This window comes from Calonectris borealis, chromosome 39, assembly GCF_964195595.1.
Source record: "Calonectris borealis chromosome 39, bCalBor7.hap1.2, whole genome shotgun sequence".
Classification (NCBI taxonomy): Eukaryota; Metazoa; Chordata; class Aves; order Procellariiformes; family Procellariidae; genus Calonectris; species Calonectris borealis.
The window spans coordinates 311,964-337,077 of record NC_134350.1 but is presented as its reverse complement, the minus strand read 5'-3'; the positions used below and the strand labels follow the sequence as shown (position 1 = coordinate 337,077).

At 65.7% G+C, this 25,114-nt stretch overlaps 3 protein-coding genes across 8 annotated transcripts; 2 read left to right on the top strand and 1 right to left on the bottom strand.

Moving 5' to 3' along the window:
* The first annotated feature begins 349 nt into the window (after window positions 1-349).
* MAPK7 (mitogen-activated protein kinase 7) lies at window positions 350-4,162 on the top strand. 4 transcript variants are annotated; one of them, XM_075135345.1, is made up of 6 exons: window positions 350-587; window positions 860-1,025; window positions 1,363-2,864; window positions 3,188-3,606; window positions 3,696-3,823; window positions 3,926-4,162. In XM_075135345.1, exons 1-6 carry the CDS (start codon window positions 389-391, stop codon window positions 4,071-4,073), a joined length of 2,562 nt encoding a protein of 853 aa, XP_074991446.1. In that variant the 5' UTR covers window positions 350-388; the 3' UTR covers window positions 4,074-4,162. The 4 variants fall into 4 exon arrangements, with proteins under 4 accessions (XP_074991446.1, XP_074991447.1, XP_074991445.1 ...); XM_075135346.1 differs by lacking the exon at window positions 860-1,025 and having other exon boundaries at window positions 499-587; XM_075135344.1 differs by lacking the exon at window positions 350-587 and having other exon boundaries at window positions 612-1,025.
* Window positions 4,163-5,020: 858 nt separating this feature from the next.
* On the bottom strand, window positions 5,021-14,356 carry STX1B (syntaxin 1B). Of its 3 annotated transcripts, none has more exons than XM_075135383.1 (10): window positions 14,162-14,191; window positions 11,803-11,877; window positions 10,662-10,761; window positions 10,151-10,225; window positions 9,856-9,929; window positions 9,648-9,756; window positions 9,487-9,560; window positions 8,986-9,123; window positions 8,364-8,474; window positions 5,021-6,107 (listed from the first exon to the last, which is right to left on the bottom strand). In XM_075135383.1, exons 1-10 carry the CDS (start codon window positions 14,189-14,191, stop codon window positions 5,961-5,963), a joined length of 933 nt encoding a protein of 310 aa, XP_074991484.1. In that variant the 3' UTR covers window positions 5,021-5,960. The 3 variants fall into 3 exon arrangements, with proteins under 3 accessions (XP_074991484.1, XP_074991485.1, XP_074991483.1); XM_075135384.1 differs by having other exon boundaries at window positions 5,985-8,215; window positions 14,162-14,356; XM_075135382.1 differs by having other exon boundaries at window positions 5,985-8,474.
* An 887-nt stretch (window positions 14,357-15,243) lies between these two features.
* Window positions 15,244-24,677, top strand: LOC142074637 (syntaxin-4-like). Its single transcript, XM_075135385.1, has 11 exons — window positions 15,244-15,320; window positions 16,764-16,877; window positions 17,787-17,886; window positions 18,489-18,563; window positions 19,189-19,262; window positions 20,538-20,646; window positions 21,744-21,820; window positions 22,408-22,545; window positions 23,042-23,152; window positions 23,820-23,926; window positions 24,445-24,677. The coding sequence occupies exons 1-10, from the start codon at window positions 15,291-15,293 to the stop codon at window positions 23,901-23,903; spliced, it is 912 nt and encodes a 303-aa protein (XP_074991486.1). The 5' UTR covers window positions 15,244-15,290; the 3' UTR covers window positions 23,904-23,926; window positions 24,445-24,677.
* The last annotated feature ends 437 nt before the right edge of the window (window positions 24,678-25,114 follow it).

Below are 25,114 nucleotides of genomic sequence, written 5' to 3'. Positions count from 1 at the left end.
AGGCGGGACGGGGAGGCGTGGCCGGGCTGAGGGGCGCTGATTGGTCGGTGGCGTGGAGGGGGGGCGTGGCCGGGCGGCGCCATATCCGGGCCCCCGCGGGGAGCGGCGGGAGCGGGCGGCGGCGCCGGGGGGTGGGGAGGTGAGTGGTCCCCAGGGGAGGGTGGGGTCCCCCGTCCCCATGGCAACTGCCCCGTCCCCATGGCAACCGCCCCATCCCCATGGCGACCGCCCCCTCCCCATCTCTACGGCGACCGCGGCCCCGCCCTGGGCCGCCATGGGGTGTGGGGTGGGCGGATGGGGGTCCCCGGGACGTGGGGGTCCCCGGGACGGGTGGGGCGCAGACGCCTGGGTCCCCGGTTCCGTGCCCTGACGAGGTGGCGCAGGCGCCATGACGGAGGCGGAGGCGGAGGCCAGCGGTCGGCGGGACCCCCCCGGGCGGGGTTCGGGGGCCGGCGGGGGCCCCCTGGCCCTGCTGAAGGCGCGGGCGCTGGACGTCACCTTCGAGGTGGGGGACGAGTATGAGGTCATCGAAACCATCGGCACCGGCGCCTACGGCGTCGTCAGCTCCGCCCGCCGCCGCGACACCGGTGAGCCAGACGCCTGGGTTCCCCCGGGATGCCTGGGTCCCCTTGGGTGGGAGATCGGGGGGTGCCTGGACACCTGGGCCCCCTTGGGTGGGAGATCAGGGGGCGCCCAGACGCCTGGGTCCACGTGGGTGGGGGTTCCCGGACACCTGGGTCCCCTTGGGTGGGAGTTTCCCGGACACCTGGATCCTTTCTGGGTGCTTGGGTGGGCACCCTGGGGGCCGCCGGGGCGGGTGACGAGCCCCCCCCGGACGCCTGGGTCCGCGGGACGCCAGGCCAGCAGGTGGCCATCAAGAAGATCCCCAACGCCTTCGACGTGGTGACCAACGCCAAGCGGACCCTGCGGGAGCTGAAGATCCTGAAGCACTTCAAGCACGACAACATCATCGGCATCAAGGACATCCTCAAGCCCACCGTCCCTTACGGCGAGTTCCGCTCCGTGTGCGTGCCCTGGACACCTGGGTCCCGCCCCTGGTGTCCCCCCAGATGCCTGGGTCCATCAGGTGGTGGTGGCCCCCATAGGGACATCTCCATCCCCTCTTGGGTGCTCTTGTGGGGCAGGAGAACACGTGGGATGGAGCCCACTTGGCCAGTTGGGGACGTTGGGTGGTGGTGGCCCCCCTAGGGACATTCCCAGCCCCCCCTGGACACCTGGATCCTCTTGGGGGGCAGCAGGACACGTGGGATGGAGCCCACCTGGGTTCACAGGGTGGGGGTGGTGGCCATGGGGATGTCTCCAGCCCCTCCCGGACGCCTGGGTCCCCCTTCCTGCCTGCAGCTACGTGGTGCTGGACCTGATGGAGAGCGACCTCCACCAGATCATCCACTCGGCTCAGCCGTTGACGCTGGAGCACGTCCGCTACTTCCTCTACCAGCTCCTGCGGGGCCTCAAGTACATCCACTCGGCCAACGTCCTCCACCGCGACCTGAAGCCGAGCAACCTCTTGGTGAACGAGAACTGCGAGCTGAAGATCGGCGACTTCGGCATGGCCCGGGGGTTGGGGGCTGACCCACGGCACGCCAAGGCCTTCCTCACCGAGTACGTGGCCACCCGCTGGTACCGGGCGCCGGAGCTGCTGCTCTCGCTCCACCGCTACACCCGCGCCATCGACATGTGGTCGGTTGGGTGCATCTTCGCCGAGATGTTGGGTCGCCGGCAGCTCTTCCCCGGCAGGAACTACGTCCACCAGCTGCAGCTCATCATGGCCGTGCTGGGAACACCGCCGGCCACCGTCATGGCCGCCATCGGCGCCGAACGGGTGCGGGCGTACGTGCAGAGCCTGCCGCCGCGGCCGGCGGTGCCTTGGGAGAGCCTCTTCGGCGACGCCGAGCCGGCAGCGTTGGCGCTGTTGGGTCGAATGCTGCGCTTTGACCCGCGGGAGCGGGTGGGGGTGGCCGAGGCGCTACGGCACCCATTTTTGGCCAAGTACCACGACCCCGAGGACGAGCCCGAGTGCGTCCCCGCCTTTGACTTCGCCTTTGACCGCCGGGCACTCACCAAGGAGGAGATCAAGGCGGCCATCGTGGCCGAGATCGCTGACTTCCATGCCCGCCGCGACGGTATCCGGCGGCAAATTGCCTTCGCCCCGGCTGGCAGCGCCGAAAGCGCAACCAGCGGGGCCGGTGTCAGCGTCAACGCGGCCAACGGTGCTGTGGCCAACGTTAACGTCCCCATAGGCGACATCAACGCAGCCAATGTTGGCGTCAACGCAACTAATGTCAACGTGGCCAACGTCAACATGGCCAATGCCAATGTCAACATGGCCAACGTCAACGTGGCCAACTCCAGTGTCAACATGGCCAACGTCAACATGGGCAACGTCAGCATGGGCAACTCCAGCGTCAATGTGGCCAATGCCGGTGTCAACGTGGCCAGTGCTGCCATGGCCAATGTCAACGTGGCCAACGTCAATATGGCCAGCGTCAGCATGGCCAATGCTGCCATGGCCAACATCAGCGCCACCGTGGCCAACAGCAACGTCAACATGGCCAGCACTGCCATAGCCAACGTTAATGCCACCATGGCCAACGTCAACACGGCCAACGTCAATGTGTCCAATGCCACGGTGGCCAGTGTTGGCCCGGCCTGGCCCTGCGCCGACGTGGACATGCCGAGCCCTGGTCCCGCCCCTGCCCCTGACTGCCCAATGGACTCTCCCCGGGTAAAGGCGGAGCCAGGGGCCCCCGTGGCACCCAAGCGGGATGGCGCCATCTCCGACGACACCAAGGCCGCCCTCAAGGCTGCTCTGCTCAAGTCGGCCATGAGGAACAAGAGCAAAGGTGATGGGTGCCAGGGTGTCTGGGTCCCCTGAGGGGCTGTGGGTGGGCTTGGGGCTCCATCCCCAGATGCCTGGGTCTCCTGATGCGTTAAAGGGTTGGGTTGGTGGCTCCTTCCCAAATTCTTGGTTACCAGATGTTGGTTGTGGTTGGGTTGATGGCTCCATCCCTGGTCTCATGGGTTCCAGGGGTTGGTTGGGGTTGGTTGTGGTTGGGTTGGGTTGGTGTCTCCATCCCTGGTCTCATGGGTTCCAGGGGTTGGTCGGGGTTGGTTGTGGTTGGGTTGGGTTGGTGTCTCCATGCTTGGTCTCCTGCATCTCCCGCAGAGCCGCCGTGCGCGGCCCCGGAGGCGCCGGAGGGCCGGAAGCCGGTGACAGCAGCGGAGCGGCAGCGGGAGCGGGAGGAGAAGCGCCGGCGGCGGCAGGAGCGGGCGAAGGAGCGGGAGAAGAAGCAGCGGGAGCGGGAGCGGCGCGAGCCCCGAGGCCGCGGTGAGGGGCTCCGGGGGCTCGTCCTCACCGACGATGACCGCCACCTCCTCGAGCGTTGGACCAAGATGCGGGACGGGGCCCCACCTCGCCCCCCGCCCCCTCCCCGTCCCCCCGCCCCCCCTCCCCCTTGCCCCCAACCTTGCGGGGGACCCCCCGAAACCTGGCCGGGCCCCGAGGTATGGCCGGAGCTCCCCGCCGCCCCCCTCCCAGCGGACCCCGACGTGGCCACCGTCACCCAGCAGCTCTCCAAGTCGCAGGTGAGGGTCCCAGGTGTCCCCCGGCTGGGGAGGACCCAGGCGTCATGGCTTGGCCTCCATGTTGACCATCCTCATCATCATCCCCATAGGTGGAGGACCTGCTGCCCCCCGTCTTTTCGGTGACCCCCAAGGGGAGCGGGGCCGGCTACGGGGTGGGCTTCGACCTGGAGGAGTTCCTCAGCCAATCGCTGGACATGGTGGGGGACACCAAGGACAGGTGAGAGGGGACACAGCCATTCGGGTGGGGTGGGACCCAGGCGTCCGGGCGGGGACCCCGGCGTCCGGGCTGAGGACACCCCCCCCCCCCTCCCCACCGCAGCCAGGGCGATTCGGCGCCGCTGTCGGCCTCGCTGCTCGCCGATTGGCTGGAGGTCCATCGCCTGAGCCCCGCCGCCCTCGAGAGCCTCCAACGCGACCTCCAGCTCGGCTCCCCCATGCTGCTCGCCGACGACCTCCCCGACCCCTAACGGGGCGGGGGACCCAGGTGTCCGGGACCCGCCCCTCTGGTGCCTTGGCCCCGCCCCCCCAACACCCAATTAAATTTGTAAGGAAACAGCCCAGTTTTGTGCCGCTCGTCTGAGGGCATCAGTCCCAGCTCATTGGAGACCTATAGGAGCTATAGGGAATGGTGGGGGATGGCAGGACCTTGTGTGGGGCTCTGGGGGGCTGTTGGAGACTCTACGGACCTATAGGGGCTGTAGGAGGCCATAGGGAGCCATATAGGCTGTATAGGGACGTATGGGCTCTATAGGCCTGCAGAAGACTATGGATCTATAAAGGCTGTCGAGAATGTGTTGGGCTATAGGGAGTTTATACAAGGTTACATCACGCTATATGAACCTATAGGGGCTGTATAGGGCTATACGGCCCTGTGCAAGCTGTATGGGAACGTAGGAGCTGTATGGGTGTACAGGGGACTATGGACCAATGGGGTCCTGTATAGGGCTATAGGTGCTGTGGGTGCTATATGGTGCTATAGCAGGCTGTATAGCATTTTAGGCAACCGTGTAAGACTATGGGGAGCCATATGGGGCTATAAGTAGCTACATATGCACGTATGGTTTTATATAGAGCTATTTCATAGCATGTAGAGCAACAAAAGAGCTATAGAGAGCTGTAAGGCGCTATAGGGGCTTGTAGGGACCTTATGGGAGCTATAGGGAGCAGCAGGGACCCATGGGAGACCTTGTAGGACTAAGAAGGAGCTGTAGGGATGTCAGGCGAGGGATAGAAACCCCATAGCCACGATGGGAGGGCTGTAGGGGCCATATAGGAGCTGTAGGGACGCCGGGGGAGCTCTAGGGACCCAGGGCCGCTATAGGGGGCTGTAGGGACCATATAGGAGCTGTAGGACCCCCCCGTGCCCCGCCCCGCCCCATCCCGAGGAGGAAGGAAGGAGGCGGAGGCGGGTGCGTTTGTGGCATGGGTTTCGTAGCAAATACATCACAGACCACGAGGGGACAATACAGAGCTCGGGGGGCGGGGGACCCCCCCGGACCCCCCGCGGCGCGGGGTGGGGGGCAGCGCGGGGGCGCGGCGGCGCTGCGGTGGCCCCCACGGGGCGGGAAATCTAAGTGGGGGTGGTTCCTCGGCCAGGGAGGGTGCGGTGGGGGAGCGGGTGATGGGGTAGATGGGTGGTGATTGGTGGGGTCATTGATGGTGGTTGGGTTATTGGTGGGACGGTTGGGTCGTTGACGGTGTTGTTGGGTCATTGATGGGCTGGTTGGGTGGTTGAGGGGGTGGTTGCGTGGTTGGCGGGGTTCTTCGTTCATTGACAGGGTGGTTGGGTGGTTGGGAGGGTGGTTGGGTCATTGAGGGGGGGTTGTGCGCTTTACAGGGTGGTTGGGTCATTGACGGGGCGGTTGGGTTGCTGGGGGAGTGGTTGGGCCGTTGGTGGGGTGGTTGGGCCATTGATGGGGTGGTTGGGCTGTTGGTGGGGCGGTTGGGCCGTTGACGGGACAGCTGGGTGGGTGATGGGGTGGTTGGATTGTCAGTGGGATGGTTGGGTGGTTGACGGGGTGGTTGAGTCATCAGTAGGGTTGTTGGGCAGTTGATGGAGTGGTTGGGCAGATGATGGGGTAGTTGGGCGGGTGACAGAGTGGTTGGGCAGGTGATGGGGTGGTTGGGCGGTTGACGGGGTGGTTAGGTCATCAGTGGGGTTGTTGGGCAGTTGATGCGGTGGTTGGGTGGTTGTCGGGGTGGTTGGGCGGTTGTCGGGGTGGTTGGGCGGTTGTTGGGGTGGTTGGGCGGTTGGTGGGGTGGTTGGGCAGTTGGTGGGGTGGTTGGGTCACCAGTGGGGTATTCGGACAGGTGAGGGGGTCCTTGGTGGGGTCGTTGGGTGGGGGATTGGTTGCTCAGTCAGGCCAGTGGGTGGGCGGGTGGGAGGCAGCTAAGTCGTGGTTGGTCGGGCACTTGGAGGAGCAGTTGGCTGGTTGGTTGGTCAGTCGGGAGAGTGGCTGATTGGCCAGTTGGGTCAGTGGGTGATTGGGCAGGAGGTTGAGCTGTCGGGTAGTTGGTGGGTTGGTCAGGCGGGTGACAGGTCGGTTGGGTGGGTGGGTAGTTGGGTGGGTGGTAAGCCAGATGGGTGGTTAGGGGGGTGATCAGCTGGTTGGTTAGCTGGGCGATGGGTTGGTTAGCTGGTTAGGTGGGTGATGGACTGGTTGGTTAGCTGGGTGATGGGTTGGTTAGCTGGTTAGGTGGGTGATGGACGGGTTGGTTAGCTGGGCGATGGGTTGGTTAGCTGGCTGGCACTTACCAGGTTAGTTAGGTGGTCAGTTGGTTAGTTAGCTGGTTGGATGGCTGGCAGTTAGATGGGCGGTCAGATGGGTTGTTAGCTGGTTGGGTGAGTAGTTAGCTGGTTAGTTGGGTGGCTGGCCGGTTGGTTAGCTGACTGTGTGGGCAGTAGTTAGCTGGTTGGTTGCTTAGCTGTTTGGATGGGTGGTTGGTTAGTTGTTTGAGTAGGTGGGTGGTTGGTTAAGTGGTTGGATGGGTGGTTGGTTGAGCAACTGGTTACCTAGTTGGATGAGCAGTTAGCTGAGTGATTGGTTAGCTGGTTGGATGGGTGGCTGGTTAGCTGATCAGGTGGCTGGTTAAGTGATTGGTTAGCCAGTTGGATGGGTATTTGGTTAGGTGTTTGGGTGGGTGGTTAGCTAGTTGGATGACTGTTTGGTTAGCTGGTTGGGTGGGCAGCTAACTGGTTAGCTGGTTGGGTGGGCAGTTAACTGGATGGGTGGTGGTTATCTGGGTGGATGAGTGGTGGTTACCTGGTTGGGTGGTTGTTTAACTGGTTGGGTGGTTGGTTAGCTGGCTGGATGGGTGGTGGTTAGCTGGTTAGATGGGTGATTAGCAGGTTAGTTGGGTGGGTAATGGCGTCACGTCAGATGCACGGTGGGAATGGGCTAGAGTCACCTCTGCCCCCCATGGAACCCCCCATATGACCCAGCCCCAGGACCAGAGAGCAGCAGGGGAGGCCCTCCACCCCCCCCGGGACGGGTCAACCCAACCCTACCCATCAGCCTCTTCTAGGGTCAACCTGACCGACAACCCCCCGCTGGGGCCTGCCCATGAGCCCCCCGCTAGGGCCAAGCTGCCCCAGCCCAGCCCGGGACCCCTCACCGGGGTCAACCTGACCTGCGACCCCTCTCTGGGCTCAACCCAACCCAATTGCCCCCATAATTCTTCTCTAGGGTCTTCCTAACCTGGCCCGTGACCCCTCTTTAGGGTCAACCAGGCCCGTGACCCCTCTTTAGGGTCAACCCAACCCATGACCCTTCCCTACAGTCAAACCAGTCTGACCCGTGACCCCTTTCTAGGGTCAACGTGACCCATAACCCCTCTCTGAGGTTAGCCCAACCCAACTGTCCCCCAAACCCTTCCCTAGGGTCACCCGGACCTGACCCGTGGCCCCTCTTTAGGGTTGACCCGATCTGAGGACCTGTCTTCAGGGTCAACCTGACCCGCCACCCCTCTCTGGGGTCAACCCAACCCAACTGCCCCCATAATGGCTCCCAAAGGTCAACCCAATCCAACCCGTGACCCCTCTTGAGTGTCAACCCCACCCCAGGGCCCCCCCAGGACCCCTCCTTCTCAGCTCACCCTGACCCCAGCCCTCCTCTGGGGCCCCCTTGACCCATCTGCCCCTCCAGAGCCCCCCCTCTAGGGCCACCTCCTGCCCCTCCAGGGCCTGTGTCCCCCCCCAAGCGCAGCGCATGGATGGGAGATGGTGGTGGCGGGGGTTTTGGGGTGGGGGAACGAGGAGAAGTGGGGAGGACCCAGGCATCCGGGGAGCAGGATGATGGGATGGATGGAGGCCGACAAAGCCGCTTAGATTTGCCGGCCCCGGGCCGGGCCGGACCGCTCTGGTCCACGGGGGCGGCGGGTGATTGGACCACGTGCTGTTATGTCCGTTCGCATGAACAATTGTCTCTTAATTTATTCTTATTCTCGCTTATGTGGTTATTCTCGTTACCGGGGGGGGAAGGAGAAGAGGGGGGGCGTTAATTGCTGCCGCGGGGGCGCACCGGGGACCCTACAAGCCCAACGTGCCCCCGATGGAGGAGGCCAAGACCACCCCCAGCACCACGCAACAAATTATGATCATAATTTTCTTCTACGTTACCCCCAAAAAAAATGACGTCCGGGCAGCGCGGGGAGGAGAAAGGAGAGAAGAGAGGAGCGTTACGGAGCAGGAGAAGCCCCGCCCCCACGTTGAGGACCCAGGCGTCCGCGTTCCTGGCCCACCCCACCCCATCACTCACCCTCCGGGCTTTGCTCTGGTACTTTACGGCTTTTTTGGTGTCCGACACGGCTCGTTCCACGTAGTCCACCGAGTGCTCCACGTTGTACTCGATGCGGTCGATCATCTCGCCCTGAGAGCCAGAACGTAGCCCTGAGCCACCCGCCCCATCCCCGGGCGGGGCTGGCACCCCAGGGGACACACACCGGCGGCCAGGATGGAGGGGGCTCGACCGGTTCTAGGTGGTCAACAGCATCTTGGTGGCCCCAAGAGCTTTTGACGGCGTCTAGATGAGCCAATGAGCCCTAATAGTGGCTTTTTGTGGGTTGTAGATGACCCTTGGTGGCCTCAAGAGCTTTTGACGGCGTCTAGATGAGCCAATGAACACTAAATATGAGGTTTGGTGGGTTCTAGGTGACCCAACAGTCTCTGGGTGGGCTTGAGAGGTTTTGATCATGGGTTCTAGATGACCCCACGGGCTCCAGAAGTTTCGACGGTCTCTAGGTGATCCAACAATCCCTCAAATTTTGTTCTCAGGGGGAGGGAGGGATCCACGGGATCTGGTACCTCGCTGGGGGCTTTGCGCAGGTCCTCGTCCCCGACGCGGGCGGGTCTAAGCCCTCCCTCTGTCCCTGCCCCCGTACCTGGCTCTCCACCAGCATCGCCATGTCCACAAACATGTCGTGCAGCTCCCGGATGCTCGTTTCCAGCTTGATGATCTCGTTGTGTCGCGTCTCGATCTCGTTCAGGGCCTGTTTGGTCATCTGCGAGTCCATTTTGATCTGGTAGGAGAGAGGAGAGACAGGTGGGAGCGTAGGGTGGGGCTCCTTGGGCTCGAGATGATCCAATGGGGCTCCAGGTACCCCAACAGGTCATAGGCAACCTCATGGCTTCTAGGTCACGCAATGATTTGGGGCATCTCGTTGGGTTCCAGGTGACCCAATGGCTTCTGGGTGATCCAATGGGTTCCAGGTGACCCAATGGGCACCAGGTGCCTCAAAAAGCCCCAAAGGTTCCAGGGGACCTTCTGGTTTTCAAGTGATGCGGCTGTTCGGGGCGTCTCATTGGCCCCCGCTCGGGGCTCGTTCGGTTCTAGGTCCCCCATTGGGTTCTAGGGTCCTCCAAGGCAGAGAGGCCTCACGTACGTCATCCGTGAAGATGGCCAACTTCCCACTCTCCAGCATGTCCTCCAGCTCCTCGTTGGTGGTGGTCCGGCCGGCTGCGGAGCGAGGGGAGGCGACGGTGGGCGACACTCCCCAACCCCGGTGTCTTCTCTGTCCCACCCCACCCCGTTCCCACCACCTACTGATCTCCAGCTGCCTCTGGATCCTGTCCTTGCACCGGTCGCGGTACTTGGACTGGGTGGCGTTGTACTCCGTCATCACCTCCACGAACTTGCGGGACAGCGTCGAGTGCTGGGGACACGGGGAGGACGCGGCGTGGGTGAGGGACCTCGCGCCGGTGGCCACCGAGGAGGAGGAGGAGGAGGAGGAGGAGGTGGGGAGGAGGGATACCTGCGTTTTCCGGATGCGTAAGTCGGCTGAGGAGCGGTTCAGACCTTCCTCTTGCTCGATGCTCTGCTCGATGGCTGCAGGAGAGGACGGCGTGACACCTTCCTCCATCACTGACCTCCCCCGGGGTGGGTTACCGCCCCCTCCCCACACCAAGATGGCCGCCACAGAGGTGGGCAGCCAAGATGGCAGTCCTGGACAAGATGACCACCCGAGGTGGCCACCTCCATCGTGCAGATCGCCCCCAAGATGGCCACCCCCCAAGATGACCACCCCAAGATGGCCGCCGCGAGGTCACCTTTCAACTTGGAGCGCACTTTGTTCGCCGTCTTCTTGATGTCGGCCGTGAGGTCCTCCAGCTCCTGCTTCGTCTCTGGGGGGGTGGGGACATGTCACCCCTCTGGTGTCAACTCCCTGGTGTCACCCCCCAGTTTCCCTCCCGGTTCCTGGTGTTCCCACCATGGTGTCCCTCCTGGTGTTCTCCATCCCCAATGTCCCGCCATGTCCTCCATGGTGTCCCTGGTGTCCCTCCATCCCACGTGTCCTCCATGGCGTCCCTGGTGTCCCTCCATCCCACGTGTCCTTCATGGTGTCCCTAGCTCCTGGTGTCCCTCCATCGCCCGTGTCCCCACGGCGTCCCTGGTGTCCCTCCATCCCACGTGTCCTTCATGGCGTCCCTGGTGTCCCTCCATCCCCTGTGTCCCCATGGTGTCCCTGGCTCCTGGTGTCCCTCCATCACCCGTGTCCCCACGGCGTCCCTGGTGTCCCCGCCCCACCGGCGTCCCCCCGCCCCCCGTGTCCCCGCTCACTCTCGTCGGGGTTGGGGGCGGCCAGGATGGCGCTGTGCTGCTTCTTCACCTGCTCCACGTCCTCCGACAGCTTCTCGATGCAGCCCCGGATCTCCTCCACCTGCCGGGGGGGACAGGGGGGACACGGGGGGGCACGGGGGGGCACAGGGGACATGGGGGGTCATGGGGACATGGGGGACACCGTGGAGAACACGAGGACAAGGATGGGGACATGGGGGCACGTGAGATGTATACAGAGCACATATGGGGGCATATGGGGCAGGTACGATGGATGTATGGGGGCAGAGATGGGGCACGTATGGGGACAGGTACGGGGGACGTGCAGAAGACATACGGCAGGACGTATAGGGACAGGTATGGGGGGGGACATGGGACGCACAGGATGGGTGTGGGGGGGTACATATGCAGCCGATATAGAGTGAGGGGGTGGGTTTACAGGTCCTATAGAGGATCTGGGAGGGTGTCAGCCCCATATAGAGTCTATAGGGGATGAGGGAGTCCTATAGGGTCCATGTAGGTTTTGGGAAGGGTCTTTGGTCCCATCTGGGGTCTGGGGGCTCCATACGGGGTCTGGAGGCTCTATAGGGGATCTGGGGAGGGGTCCTGTAGGGTCCATGTAGGGTTTGGGAAGGGTCTTTGGTCCCATAGAGGGTCTGGGTGCTCTGCAGGGGGTCTGGGGGCTCTATAGGGGGTCCGGAGACTCTATAGAGAGTCTGGGTGCGTCCTATAGGATCCATGTAGGGTTTGGGAATGGTCTTTGGTCCCATAGGGGGTCTGGGGCCCTATAGGGGGTCTGGAGACTCTATAGGGGGTCTGGGGATGTCCTATAGGGTCCATGTAGGGTTTGGGAAGGGTCTTTGGTCCCATAGGGGGTCGGGGAGCTCTGCAGGGGGTCTGGGGGCTCTATAGGGGGTCTGGGGATGTCCTATAGGATCCATGTAGGGTTTGGGAAGGGTCTTTGGTCCCATAGGGGGTCTGGGGGGTCTGGGGATGTCCTATAGGGTCCACGTAGGGTTTGGGAAGGGTCTTTGGTCCCATAGGGAGTCTGGGGGCTCTATAGGGGGTCTGGGGCCCCATAAGGGGTCTGGGGGCTCTACAGGGGGTCCGGGGGGGCCTATAGGGTCGCTATAGGGTCCCCGACCTGCTCGAAGAACTCGTCCATGAAGTGGTCGCGGTCGACGTGGACGACCTCCTCCTCATCGTCGCTGTCCTTCGCCTGCGGGGAGAGGCCTCAGCGGGGGGCGGGACCCCCCATTCACAAACTGGGCGCCACGCGCCCATTGGCTGCCCTCCCCCTGCTCATTTGCATGGGGTGTTGGGGGGGGCAGGGGGGATGAAGGGCGAAGGCCATTGGCTGCCCCGCCCCCCGGCGCCGTGATTGGCCGAGGGCTGTGAGTCATCTGCATGGCCTGATCCTTCCCCGCCGCTGCCCCTTCTGATTGGCTGCTTGGCCCGGCTCATTTGCATAAAGGTGCCCGTCCTCCTTTTGCCTTCCATTAACCTGCCTGGCCGATTTGCATATTCCATCCCCTCAGCTGGTATCTCATTGGCATAGTCCCGCCCCTGCACCACAACCCACTCTCATGCCATTGGCTCCCATCACACCTGATTTGCATAAAGAACACCCCCTATGCCCTCTGCTGCTTCCTGATTGGCTGCCGGCTCCCTACCACTCCCCACACTCATTTGCATGCAGTGGCTCTCCCGACAACTCATTGGCCGCCAGGATCGGCCTCGTTTGCATAGGGGGTGGTGCCACCAGAGGGATCCCCGCAGCTGATTGGCTGAGCCGGGGGTGATCCCGTGGCAGAGGCCCCTCCCCTTGCGGTGACCCAAGCGTCCGGGGGGGCCCCCACGTGTCCCCCCGCCCCCGCCCGCCCCCCCCGGTGCCCCATAGCACCCCATAGCACCCACCTACTGCACCCCACAGCACCTATAGCACCCTATAGCACCCCACTGCACCTATAGCACCCCATAGCACCCCACAGCACCCCACAGCACCCCATAGCACCCATAGCACCCACCTACTGCACCCCACAGCACCTATAGCACCCTATAGCACCCCACTGCACCTATAGCACCCCATAGCACCCCACTGCACCCCACAGCACCCCATAGCACCCATAGCACCCATAGCACCCACCTACTGCACCCCACAGCACCTATAGCACCCTATAGCACCCCACTGCACCCATAGCACCCCATAGAACCACACAGCACCCATAGCACCCCATAGCACCCATAGCACCTACCTACTGCACCCCACAGCACCCCACAGCACCCCATAGCACCCCATAGAACCCCATAGCACCCCATAGCACCCATAGCACCCATAGCACCCACCTACTGCACCCCATAGCACCCCACTGCACCCATAGCACCCTGTGGCCCCCTATTGCACCCCACAGCACCCCCTAACACCCCCAGCACCCCACTGCAGCCCCCCCTGCATCCCTTAGGACCCCCAGCCCCCCCCCAGCATCCCCTGCACCCCACTGCACCCCATAGCACCCACAGCATCCTCTGCACCCCATAGCCCCCCGCAGCACCCTATAGCACCCCATAGCCCCCGTGGCACCCTATGGCACCTCATAGCACCCAAAGCACCCCATTGCACCCCATAGCCCCTATAGCACCCTAACGCACCCCACTGCACTCGCCCAGCATCCCCTGCACCCCATTGCACCCCACAGCACCCATAGCACCCTCAGCGCCCCATAGCCCCTATAGCGCTCCATAGCACCCTATTGCACCCCATAGCCCCCATAGCACCCCACAGCCCCCCATTCCACCCACTGCAGCCCCCCCAGCACACCCAGCATCCCCAGCACCCCATGGCACCGTATAGCACCGTATAGCATCCTACAGCACCCTACAGCCCCCATAGCACCCCATTGCACCCCACAGCCCCCACAGCACCCTATTGCAGCCCCCCCAGCACCCTATAGCACCCTATAGCACCCCACAGCCCCCACAGCACCTTATAGCACCCCACAGCACCCCCGGCCCCCTATAGCACCCTATAGCACCCTATAGCACTCCATAGCACCCATAGCACCCCATTACATCCATTGCCCCCATTGCACCCATTGCAGCCCCCCCAGTACCCCCAGCACCCCCAGCACCCCATAACACCCCCCAGCCCCCTATAGAACCCCCAGCACCCTATAGCACCCCCCAGCCCCCTATAGAACCCATAGCACCCCACAGCACCCCATTGCACCCATTGCACCCGTTGCAGCCCCCCCAGCCCCCGCAGCCCCCCCAGCCCCCCATAGCACCCTATAGCACCCCACAGCCCCCCAGCACCCTATAGCACCCTATAGCACTCCACAGCACCCATAGTACCCCATTGCACCCATTGCAGCCATTGCAGCCCCCCCAGCCCCCGCAGCCCCCCCAGCACCCTATAGCACCCCCAGCCCCCCCCAGCCCCCCATAGCACCCTATAGCACCCTATAGCACCCTATAGCACCCCGAGCCCCCCCGGCCCCGCTCACGCTGCGGAGCTCCTGGGTCCGGTCCTTCATGGCGGGGGAGGGGGCGGGAGGGGACCCCGGCGGGGGGAGGAGGAGGAGGAGGAGGAGGAGGAGGAGGAGGGGGACAGGGTGGGGGGAGGGGGGCGACGGCGGCGGCCGGGGTGGGGGCGGGGGGACCCCGCGCGTCCGGGGGCTGCGGCGGCGGCTGCGGCTGCGGCGGGGGGGGGGGGGGGGGGGCGGCTGCGCAAAGGGGGCTGCGGCGAGCGGGGGGGGCGGGGGGCGGGAGCGCGCGCGGGGGGGCGGGGCTTGCACGCGGCCGGCCCTTGCACGGGGCTTTGCACGCTCGCGCCCTTGCAGGGACGCGCCTTGCACGAGCCCTTGCACGCCTGTTCCTTTGCACGAGCCCTTGCACGCTCGTGCCCTTGCAGGGACGCGCCTTGCACGAGCCCTTGCACGCTCGTGCCCTTGCAGGGACGCGCCTTGCACCAGCCCTTGCACGCTCACTCCCTCGCACAGGGCCTTGCACGCTTGTTCCTTCCCATGGGTGCTGCTTGCACGGGGCCTTGCACGCTCATATCCTTGCAGGGACGCTCCTTGCACGAGCCCTCGCACACTCCCAGCCTCGCACGGGGCCCTGCACGCTCGTGCCCTTCCGGGGCTGCTCATTGCACGAGCCCTCGCACGCTCGCTCCCTTGCACGAGCCCTTACACACTCACTCCCTTGCACACCCCCCTTGCACGAGCCCTTGCACCCTCGCTGCCTTGCACACCCCCGCACGAGCCCTTGCACACTCACTCCCTTGCACACCCCCCTTGCACGAGCCCTTGCACCCTCGCTGCCTTGCCCCCCCCCCTTGCACTCCCGGATGCCCCTTGCGGGGGGGGGGTGTCCCCCGAACCGCCTGGGTCCCCCAGGAGACGTCCCCCCCCCCCCGGAGGACCCGGGGAGAGCTCAACGGGCGACGCTCCGGTCTCTCTTTCGGCCCCTCTCTATGGTTCCCCCCCCCCCCGGGGCCGGGAGCCGCTCTCTATGGTCTGGAGGACTCCGCGGCTAGAGCGGCCGCGCCCTATGGAGAGGGGCCGCCCCGCGCATGCGCAGAGCGGCCCCTTCTCAGCTTCCGCATCCGCCCCCGCAGGGAAGGGCGCCACCATGCGGGACCGCACGCGGGAGCTCCACCAGGTGGGACCCAGGCGTCCGGGGACCCCCAAAAGGGCACCCGGGAGTTCGGGGACCCCCAATCTGGGACCCAGGAGCCTTGAGCCCCCCCAAAAGGGGACCCAGGGGTCCAGGGACCCCCAAAATGGGACCGGGGGACCCCCCAAAAGGGAACCCAGGGGTCTGGGGACCCCCTCAAAGTGGACCCCGGTTTCCAGGGACCCCCAAAAGGGGATCCAGGAATCTTGGACCCCCCCAAAAGGGGACCCCGGTGTACAGGGACCCCCAAAATGGGACCTGGGGACCCCCAAAAGGGGGCCCAGGAGTCTTGGACTCCCCCAAAAGGGGACCTGGGGACCCCCCCAAAAGGGAACCCAGGGGTCTGGGGACCCCCTCAAAGTGGACCCCGGTTTCCAGGGACCCCCAAAAGGGGATCCAGGAATCTTGGACCCCCCCAAAAGGGGACCCCGGTGTACAGGGACCCCCAAAATGGGACCTGGGGACCCCCAAAAGGGGGCCCAGGAGTCTTGGACCCCCCCAAAAGGGGAGCCAGGGCCCCCCCCAAAATGGGACCCAGGAGTCCGTGACCCCCAAAATGGGATCCAGGAGTCCTGGACCCACCCAAAAGGGGACCGAGGCGTCCTGGGGACCCCTGAAAGGAACACAGGCATGTGGGGACCCCCCCCAAGTTGGACCCCAGTGCCCAGAATGGGACCCAAGAGCCTTGGACCCCCCCCCAAGTGGACCCAGGTGTTCAGGGACCCCCAAAATGGGATCCAGGGATCCCAAAAAGGGGACCCAGGAGTCTGGGACCCCCCTTAAAGGGGACTCAGGTGTCCAAGTACCCCCAAAATGGGACCCAGGGATCCCCAAAAGGGGACCCAGGAGACTGGGACCCCCCTTAAAGGGGACTCGGGTGTCTAGGGACCCCCAAAATGGGACCTGGGTACCCCCAAAATGAGACCCAGGAGTCTTGAACCCCCCCAAAATCGGACCCAAGCGTCCTGGGGCCCCCGAAAGGAACCCAGGTATGTGGGGACCCCCCCGAAAGTGGACCCCGGTGTCCTGGAGACCCCCAAAATGGGACCCAGGAGTCTGGGGACCCCCAAAATGGGACCTGGGGACCCCCAAAAGGGGGCCCAGGAGTCTGGGACCCCCCAAAAAAGGGACCCCGCTGTACAGGGACCCCCAAAATGGGACCCAGGGACCCCCAAAATGGGACCCAGGAGTCTTGGACCCCCCCAAAATGGGACCCAGGGACACCCAAAATGGGACCCAGGAGTCTTGGACCCCCCCCAAAAGGGGACCCAGGGCCCCCCCAAAATGGGACCCAGGTGTCCAGGGACCCCTAAAATGGGACCCAGGACTCTGGGACCCCCAAAATGGGACCCAGGGACCCCCCAGAGGGGCCCCAGACTTTTGGGGCCCCCCACCAAGTGCCCCCCTTGTCCCCCCCGTTCCCCCCAGGACTGCGGGCGCAGCTCGGGGGAGGAGGAGGAGGAGGAGGATGAAGAGCGGGACCGGGTGGCCCTGATGGGGCTGCACGCCCCCCCCCACCCCGGGGCCGACGCCCTCCTGCAGGTGGGTGCCCCGCCGCGTGTTGGGAGCGGGCGGGGCTTGCAGCTAATTTGCATCTCGTTAGCATCTCGTTAGCATGTCCTGGGGGGGTGCACGGGGTGGGGGGTACATGAGTGGCGGGGGGGCGTAGGACCCCCTCGTGTCATTATCATGTCATTAACATATCATTAACACAGTGTAGCTTAGCATTAGCATGCCTTGGTATCTCATTAGCATCTCATTAGCATGTTGTATTGTGTTATTGGCACATCAGTGCTATGTGCAAGCAGGGGGATACAGAGCGCAGAGAGCGCTGGAACTGCTCATGCCATCAGCATATCATTAGCATATCATTAGCATACCATGCACATACCCTAGCCTGACATTAGCATGCCATTAGGATCTCATTAGCATGTTCCCACATGTTATTAGCATGTCAATGCTGTGCGCAGGTGGGGGGGTGCACAGGACAGGGGGGTGCTGGAGCTCCTTGTGACATTATCATGCAATTAGCATATCATTAGCATACCCTAGTCTGACAGTAGCATGCGTTAACGTGTCATTAACATATCATTAGTATGTTATTATATGCTATTAGTACCTTAGTGCTATAGCAGAGGGGCCATGCAGGTGGGTCCTGGAGCCCCCTGACTCATTTGCATGCCATTACCATGCCATAACATGTCACTGGCATGCCATTAGCATGTAATTGCCATGCAATTAGCATTTATTTAGCATGTAATTAGCATGTTGGTGCTGGGTGCATGCCCGGGGTGGAGGGCACAGGGGCTGCAGGGGGTGCTGGAGCCCCCCACTCCCTTCGCGTGCCCTTAGCGTGTCCCTAGTGTGTCCCTAGTGTGTCCTTAGCGTGTCCCTAGCGTGTCCTTAGCGTGTGGTTAGCGTGTCCTTAGCGTGTGGTTAGCGTGTGCGCAGGCGCGGGGGGTGCGGGCGGCGCTGCGGGCGCTGGAGCAGAAGCTGGAGGCGCTGGAGCAGCAGCAGGAGGCCGTGCTGGGCACCCCCCTGCCCGACGAGGGTACGGGGCTGGGGGGGGTGGGCTATAGGGGGGGCTGTAGGGGCTGGGGGGGCTATAGGGGTCTTTTGGGAGGGCTATAGGGTCGGGGGGGGGCTATAAGGGCCTGCCAAGGGGGTCTATGGGGTCTGGAGGGGGCTATAGGGGTCTTTTGGGGGGGCTATAGGGTCTGGTGGGGGGGTCTATGGGGTCTGGGGGGGCTATAAGGGTCTGCCAAGGGGGTCTGTGGGGTCTGGGGGAGCTATAGGGGTCTTTTGGGGGGGCTATAGGGTCTGGTGGAGGGGTCTATGGGGTCTGGGGGGGCTATAAGGGTCTGCTGGGGGTTCTGGGGGGGCTATAGGGGTCTGCTGGGGGGGCTATAGGGGTCTGCCAAGGGGGTCTGGGGGGTCTGGGAGGGCTGTAGGGGTCTGCTGGGGGGGCTATGGGAGGTCTGGGGGGGTTACGGGGGGCTATAGGGGGTTGTAGGGGAGATATAGAGGGAGCTGGGGGGGCTATAGGTGGTCTGGGGGGTATATAGGGGGCTGGGGGGGGCTATATGGGCTCTGGGGGGGCTCGGGGGTCCCCGGGGGGAAGGTGGGGGGGTGACCCGTGCCCCCCCCCCCCAGGGCTGAAGCGGGACCTGCAGGTGCTGCGGGACGAGATCCAGGAGCTGACGCAGGAGATCCGCACCCGCCTGCGAGGTGGGCCCCCCCCCACCCACGGGTGCCCCCCGGGACCCCTGTGTGTCCCCCAGACCCCTGGGATCCCCCCCGGACCCCTGGGATCCCCCCCAGACCCCTGGGTACCCCCAGACTCATGGGTGCCCCCCCAGACCCCTGGGATCCCCCCCGGACCCCTGGGATCCCCCCAGACTCCTGGGTGTCCCCCCAGACCCCTGGGATCCCCCCCGGACCCCTGGGATCCCCCCAGACTCCTGGGTGTCCCCCCAGACCCCTGGGATCCCCCCCAGACCCCTGGGTACCCCCAGACTCATGGGTGCCCCCACAGACCCTTGGGTTCCCCCCCAGACCCCTGAGTCCCCCCCCGGACCCCTGGGTGCCCCCCCAGACTCCTGGGTGTCCCCCCAAACCCCTGGGATCCCCCCAGACCCTTGGGATCCCCCCTGGACCCCTGGGTGCCCCCCCCGACCCTTGGGTCCCCCCCCAGACCCCTGGGTGCCCACCCCCCCGGACCCTGGGTCCCCTGGATATTTGGGGGGGGGGGTCTCCCTGACGCCTGGGTCCCCCCCTGGACCCTGGGTCCCCTGGATATTTGGGGGGGGGTCTCCCTGATGCCTGGCTCCCCCCCGGACCCTGCCCCCCCCAGCGCTGGAGCCGGGGAAGGAGGAGGAGGAGGACGAGAACCGAAACACCATCGGGGCCCGGGTGAAGCGCACCCAGGTGGGGGGGGGCCCTGAGGGGTCTTCAGGGGGATCCCCGGGGGGTTTTGGGGTCCCCTGGGGGGGGGTTGGGGTCGGAGGGGGGGATTTGGGGGGCTCTTGGGTTGGTAGGGTCTCATTTGGGAGGGCTTTGGGTTCCCCAGGTGAGTTTTTGGGGTCCCTGGGGAGGTGTCGGGGGTCCCCAAGTGGGATTTTGGGGTCTCTGAGGATATTTTGGGACCCCCCAAGTGGGATTTCAGGGTGCCCGGGTGGGATGTTGGGGTCCCGGGGGGTCCCTGGGGAGGGTTTCAGGGCCTCTCAAGTGGGATTTTGGGGTCCCTGGGGGGGTATTGGGATCCCCGGGGGGGATTTGGGGGACCCCAAGTGGGTTTTTGGGTCCCTAGGGTGGTGTTGGGGTCCCCGGGGGGGATTTGGGGGTCCCTGAGAGGGTTTTTGGAGTCCCTGGGTGGGATTTGGGGGTCCCCAAGTGGGTTTTTGGGGTCCCTGGGTGGGATTTGGGGGTCCCTGAGAGGGTTTTTGGGGTCCCTGAGTGGGATTTGGGGGTCCCCAAGGGGAGTTTTGAGGTCCCTGGGTGGGTTTTGAGGTCCCTGGGTGAGTTTTTGGGGTCCCTGGGTGGGATTTGGGGGTCCCTGGGGGAGATTTGGGGGTCCCCGGGTGGGTTTTGGGGGTCCCCGGGTGGGTTTTGAGGTCCCTGGGTGGGTTTTGGGGGTCCCTGGGGGAGATTTGGGCTCCCTGGGTGGGTTTTGGGGGTCCCAGGGTGGGTTTTGGGGGTCCCTGGGTGGGTTTGGGGGGTCCCTGGTTGGGATTTGGGGGTCCCTGGGTGGCATTTGGGGTCCCTGGGTGGGTTTGGGGGTCCCTGGGTGGGATTTGGGGGTCTCTGGGTGGGTTTTGGGGGTCCCTGGGTGGGATTTGGGGGTCCCTGGGTGGGTTTTTGGGGTCCCTGGGTGGGTTTGGGGGGTCCCTGGTTGGGTTTTGGGGGTCCCTGGGTGGGTTTGGGGGGTCCCTGGGCGGGATTTGGGGGTCCCTGGGTGGGTTTTGGTGTCCCTGGGTGGGTTTTTGAGGTCCCTGGGTGGGTTTTTGAGGCACCTGGGTGGGATTTGGGGTCCCTGGGTGGGATTGGGGGTCCCTGGGTGGGTTTTTGAGGTCCCTGGGTGGGTTTTTGGGGTCCCTGGGTGGGATTGGGGGTTCCTGGGTGGGTTTGGGGGTCCCCGGGCGGCGGTGGGGCCCGCGGGGGCGCGGGCGGGGGGCGCGGGCGGGCGCTGACGGGCGCCCGCAGCACGGGGTGCTGTCGCAGCAGTTCCTGGGGCTGACGGGGCGCTGCCACGCGGCCCAGGCCCGGTACCGCCAGCGCAGCCTGGAGCGCATCCGCCGGCAGCTCCACATCGGTGGGTGGGGGCCGGGGGTCCCGGGGGCCGGGAACCCCGGGGAGGGGTCCTGGGTGCATGGGGAGGGGGTCCTGGGGGCCGGGAACCCCGGGGAGGGGTCCTGGGTGCATGGGGAGGGGGTCCTGGGGGCCGGGAACCCCGGGGAGGGGTCCTGGGTGCATGGGGAGGGGTCCTGGGGGCCGGGAACCCCGGGGAGGGGTCCTGGGTGCATGGGGAGGGGTCCTGGGGGCTGGGAACCCCGGGGAGGGGGTCCTGGGTGCATGGGGAGGGGGTCCTGGGTGCTGGGAAACCCGGGGAGGGGTCCTGGGTGCTGGGAACCCTGGGGAGGGGGTCCTGGGTGCATGGGGAGGGGTCCTGGGGGCTGGGAACCCCGGGGAGGGGGTCCTGGGTGCGTGGGGAGGGGGTCCTGGGTGCTGGGAACCCCGGGGAGGGGGTCCTGGGTGCATGGGGAGGGGGTCCTGGGGGCCGGGAACCCCGGGGAGGGGTCCTGGGTGCATGGGGAGGGGTCCTGGGGGCCGGGAACCCCGGGGAGGGGTCCTGGGTGCATGGGGAGGGGGTCCTGGGTGCTGGGAAACCCGGGGAGGGGTCCTGGGTGCTGGGAACCCTGGGGAGGGGGTCCTGGGTCCCTTGGGGAGGGGTCCTGGGGGCTGGGAACCCCGGGGAGGGGTCCTGGGTCCTTTGAGGAGGGGGTCCCGGGTGCCTGGGTCCATGGAGAGGGGTCCCGGGTGCCTGGGTCCCTTTGGGGAGGGGGTCCCGGGTGCCTGGGTCCCTGGGGAGGGGGTCCCGGGTGCCTGGGTCCCTTTGGGGAGGGGTCCCGGATGCCTGGGTCCCTTTGGGGTGGGGTCCCGGGTGCCTGGGTCCCTGGGGAGGGGGTCCCGGGTGCCTGGGTCCCTTTGGGGAGGGCGTCCCGGGTGCCTGGGTCCCTTTGGGGAGGGGTCCCGGGTGCCTGGGTCTCTTTGGGGAGGGGTCCCGGGTGCCTGGGTCCATGGCGAGGGGTCCCGGGTGCCTGGGTCCCTTTGGGGAGGGGTCCTGGGTGCCTGGGTCCCTGGGGAGGGGTCCCCGGTGCCTGGGACCCCCCGACGCCCCGCTCCCCCCAGCCGGCAGCGCCTCGGTGACGGAGGAGGAGCTGGAGCAGATGCTGGAGACGGGGCAGAGCGAGGTCTTCATCTCCAACGTGAGCGGGGCACCCATGGGGGGGGGGGGGGGCTCTATGGGTGCTGGGGGGCCCAGAGACCCCGTAAGTGTCCTATAGCACCCATGGGTGCCCACGGTCATCTCCCGACCTTGAAGGACCTATAGGTGCTAGGGAGGCACCCATGGGTGCTGGGGGGCACTGGGGGCACCCATGGGTTGGTGAGGGCACCCATGGGTGCTGGGGGGCTCCAGGGGGCCCAGAGACCCTATACGTGCCCTATAGCACCCATGGGTGCCCATGGTCACCTCCCGACCTTGAAGGACCTGCGGGTGCATCAGGGGTACCCATGGGTGCTGGAGATCCATGGCGGCACCCATAGGTGTTGGTGGTCCGTGGGGGCACCCCTGGGTACTGGGTGGTCTGTGGGGGCACCCATGGGTGCTGGTGGTCCATGGGGGCACCCCTTTATACTGGGGGACAGTGGGGGCACCCCTGGGTGCTGGTGGGGTCCATGGGGGCACCCATAGGTGTTGGTGGTCTGTGGGGGCACCCCTGGGTACTGCGTGGTCCGTGGGGGCACCCATGGGTGCTGGTGGTCATTGGGGCACCCCTGGGTGCTGGCGCAGGTGCTGGGGGCGACGCGGGCGACGCGGGCGGCGCTGGAGGAGGTGGGAGTGCGGCACCGGGAGCTGCAGCGGCTGGAGAGGGGCCTGCGGGAGCTGGGGGAGCTCTTCACCCTGCTGGGGACCACCCTCGAGGGGCAGGTGGGTGCTGGGGGCACTGGGAGGCACTGGGAGGCACTGGGAGGGGACTGGGAGGCACTGGGAGGGAACTGGGGGGCACTGGGAGGGAACTGAAAAACACAGGAGAGCATTTAAGATGCTCTTGGAGGGAACTAGGGGTCACTGGGATGAACTGAGGGGGAACTGGGAGACACAGGAGAGCACTGGGATGCTCTTGGAGGAAACTAGGGGGCACTGGGGGGGAACTGGAAAGGACTGGGAATCACTGGGAGGGAATTGGAGAACACTGGGGGGCATTGGGCCGTTCTTTGAGGGAACTGGGAGGCACTGGGATGCACTGGGAGGGAACTGAGAGACACAGGAGGACATTGGGCTGCTCTTGGAGCGAACTGGGGGGCACTGGAAGTAACTGGGAGGCACTGGGCGGGGGGTCGCAGCGCTGCTCCGGCAGGCCGTACCGCGGTGCGGGGGTTCGTCCTGCTTCCTACTGGTGGCTTACTGGTTTGTACTGGTGCAGGGGGAGGTGATCGACCGCATCGAGAGGAACATCCAGGAATCGGGGACCTCCCTGCGCAAGGGGCAGCAGCACCTGGGGGCGGCCCAGCGCAGCCAGCGGGGAGCGCGCCAGGTCCCCCCCGCCCCGGGACCCCCATGGGGGTCCCACCCCCCCCCCGGGGTCCCACCCCCCCCCATGGGGGTCCCACCCCCCCCCCGGGGTCCCACCCCCCCCCCTAGGGTCCCACCCCCCCCCGGGGTCCCACCCCCCCCCCCAGGGTCCCACCCCCCCCATGGGCCCCCCTGGGGGTCCCCACCCCCCTCCAGGACCTCCATGGGTGTCCCCCCCCCCCCAGGGTCCCACCCCCCCCATGAGCCCCCCCAGGGGTCCCCACCCCCCTCCAGGACCCCCATGGGTGTCCCACCCCCCCCAGGGTCCCACCCCCCCCCATGGGCCCCCCCGGGGTCCCCACCCCCCCCTTCAGGACCCCCATGGGTGTCCCACCCCCCCCAGGGTCCCACCCCCCCCCATGGGCCCCCCCGGGGGTCCCCACCCCCCTCCAGGACCCCCATGGGGGTCCCACCCCCCCCCCCAGGGTCCCACCCCCCCCATGGGCCCCCCCGGGGTCCCCACCCCCCCGGGACCCCCATGGGCGTCCCACACCCCCCCCAGGGTCCACCCCCCCCCCCCATGGGCGTCCCACCCCCCCCCCGGGGTCCCACCCCCCCCAGGACCCCCCCAGGGGTCTCCCCCCTCCTGGGTCCCCCCCTGACCCTGCTCCTCCTCCCCCCCCCAACAGAAGAAGCTGCTGGTGGCCGCTTGCATCATCGTCACCCTCGTCATCATCGTCGCCATCATCGCCGCCACCGTGGCAACCGGGTAGACCCCCGCCCACTCCCAGCGTTGGTAAGCGGGGACTGGGCCGAACTGGGAGCGACTGGGAGGGGTGCTGGGACAAACCGGGGGGCTCTAGTGGGGTGGCTGGGGGGAACTGGGATGAACTGGGAGTGACCGGGGCTTTACTGGGACAAACTGGAGGGTACTGGGACAAACTGGGGGGCACTGAGGGGCTCTAGGTGAGTTACTGGGCTCAACAGAGGAGCTGGGATGAGCTGGGAGTGACTGGGAGGGTTACTGGGACAAACTGGGAGTGACTGGGAGGTTACTGGGGCAAACTGGGGGACTCTAGGTGGTTTACTGGGCTAAACCGAGGGAAGCTGGGCTGAACTGGGAGTGACTGGGAGGGTTATTGGCACAAACTGGGGGTGACTGGGCTGAACTAGGGGGCTCTAGGAGGGGGACTGGGCTAAACTGGGAGTGACTGGGCCAAACCGGGGGGCTGTAGGCATGTTACTGGGACAAACTGGGCTGAACTGGGGGTGACTGGGCTGGCAGTGACGGCCATTTTGCCTCTCCCCCACCAGGTTGCTGATGTCACTTCCTGTCGTGGGAGGAGGCGGGGCCTCCTGGCGGCTCCACCCATGCCCCCATTGGCCAACACTAATCCCGTCTGCCTTAAGGCCCGCCCCCCCCCTTTCAGCCGGGACCCACTTCCTGTCTTGAATGACGTCACTTCCTGTCTGGGGGAGGGGGAGGGGCCCCCCCCACGTGCCTCAGGTGGGGGCGGGGCCCCCCCAAATAAAGCACTTTTCACCCCAAAACCGCCACCCCTCCCCCCTCGCCTCTCTGTGCCCCTCCCCCCACCCCTGGCCTCCCTTTGGGTGGGGGAGGGGCGAGCCCCGAACCCCCCCTCCCCCCCCAAGTGCTGCCCCACATCCTGTCCCCGGGGGGGGAGGGGACGCGGGCGTGGGGGGTGTGAAGCCGCGGGGGGGTGGGGGAGGGGGGGAGGATGTGACGGGGCCCCCCCATCCCCCCCCACGGGCGCCGCTGCCGCTGGTGAGTACGCGGGGACCAGGCGTCCCCCCGTGTCCCCCCACGTCCCCCCGTGTCCCCCCGTGTCCCCGGCCCCAGGGTCTCACGGTCCCTGTCCCCACGTCCCCACCACCGCGTCCCCACCACCATCCCCACGTACCCACCACCGCGTCCCCACCACCATCCCCACGTGCCCACCACCACGTCCCCATCCCTAATGTC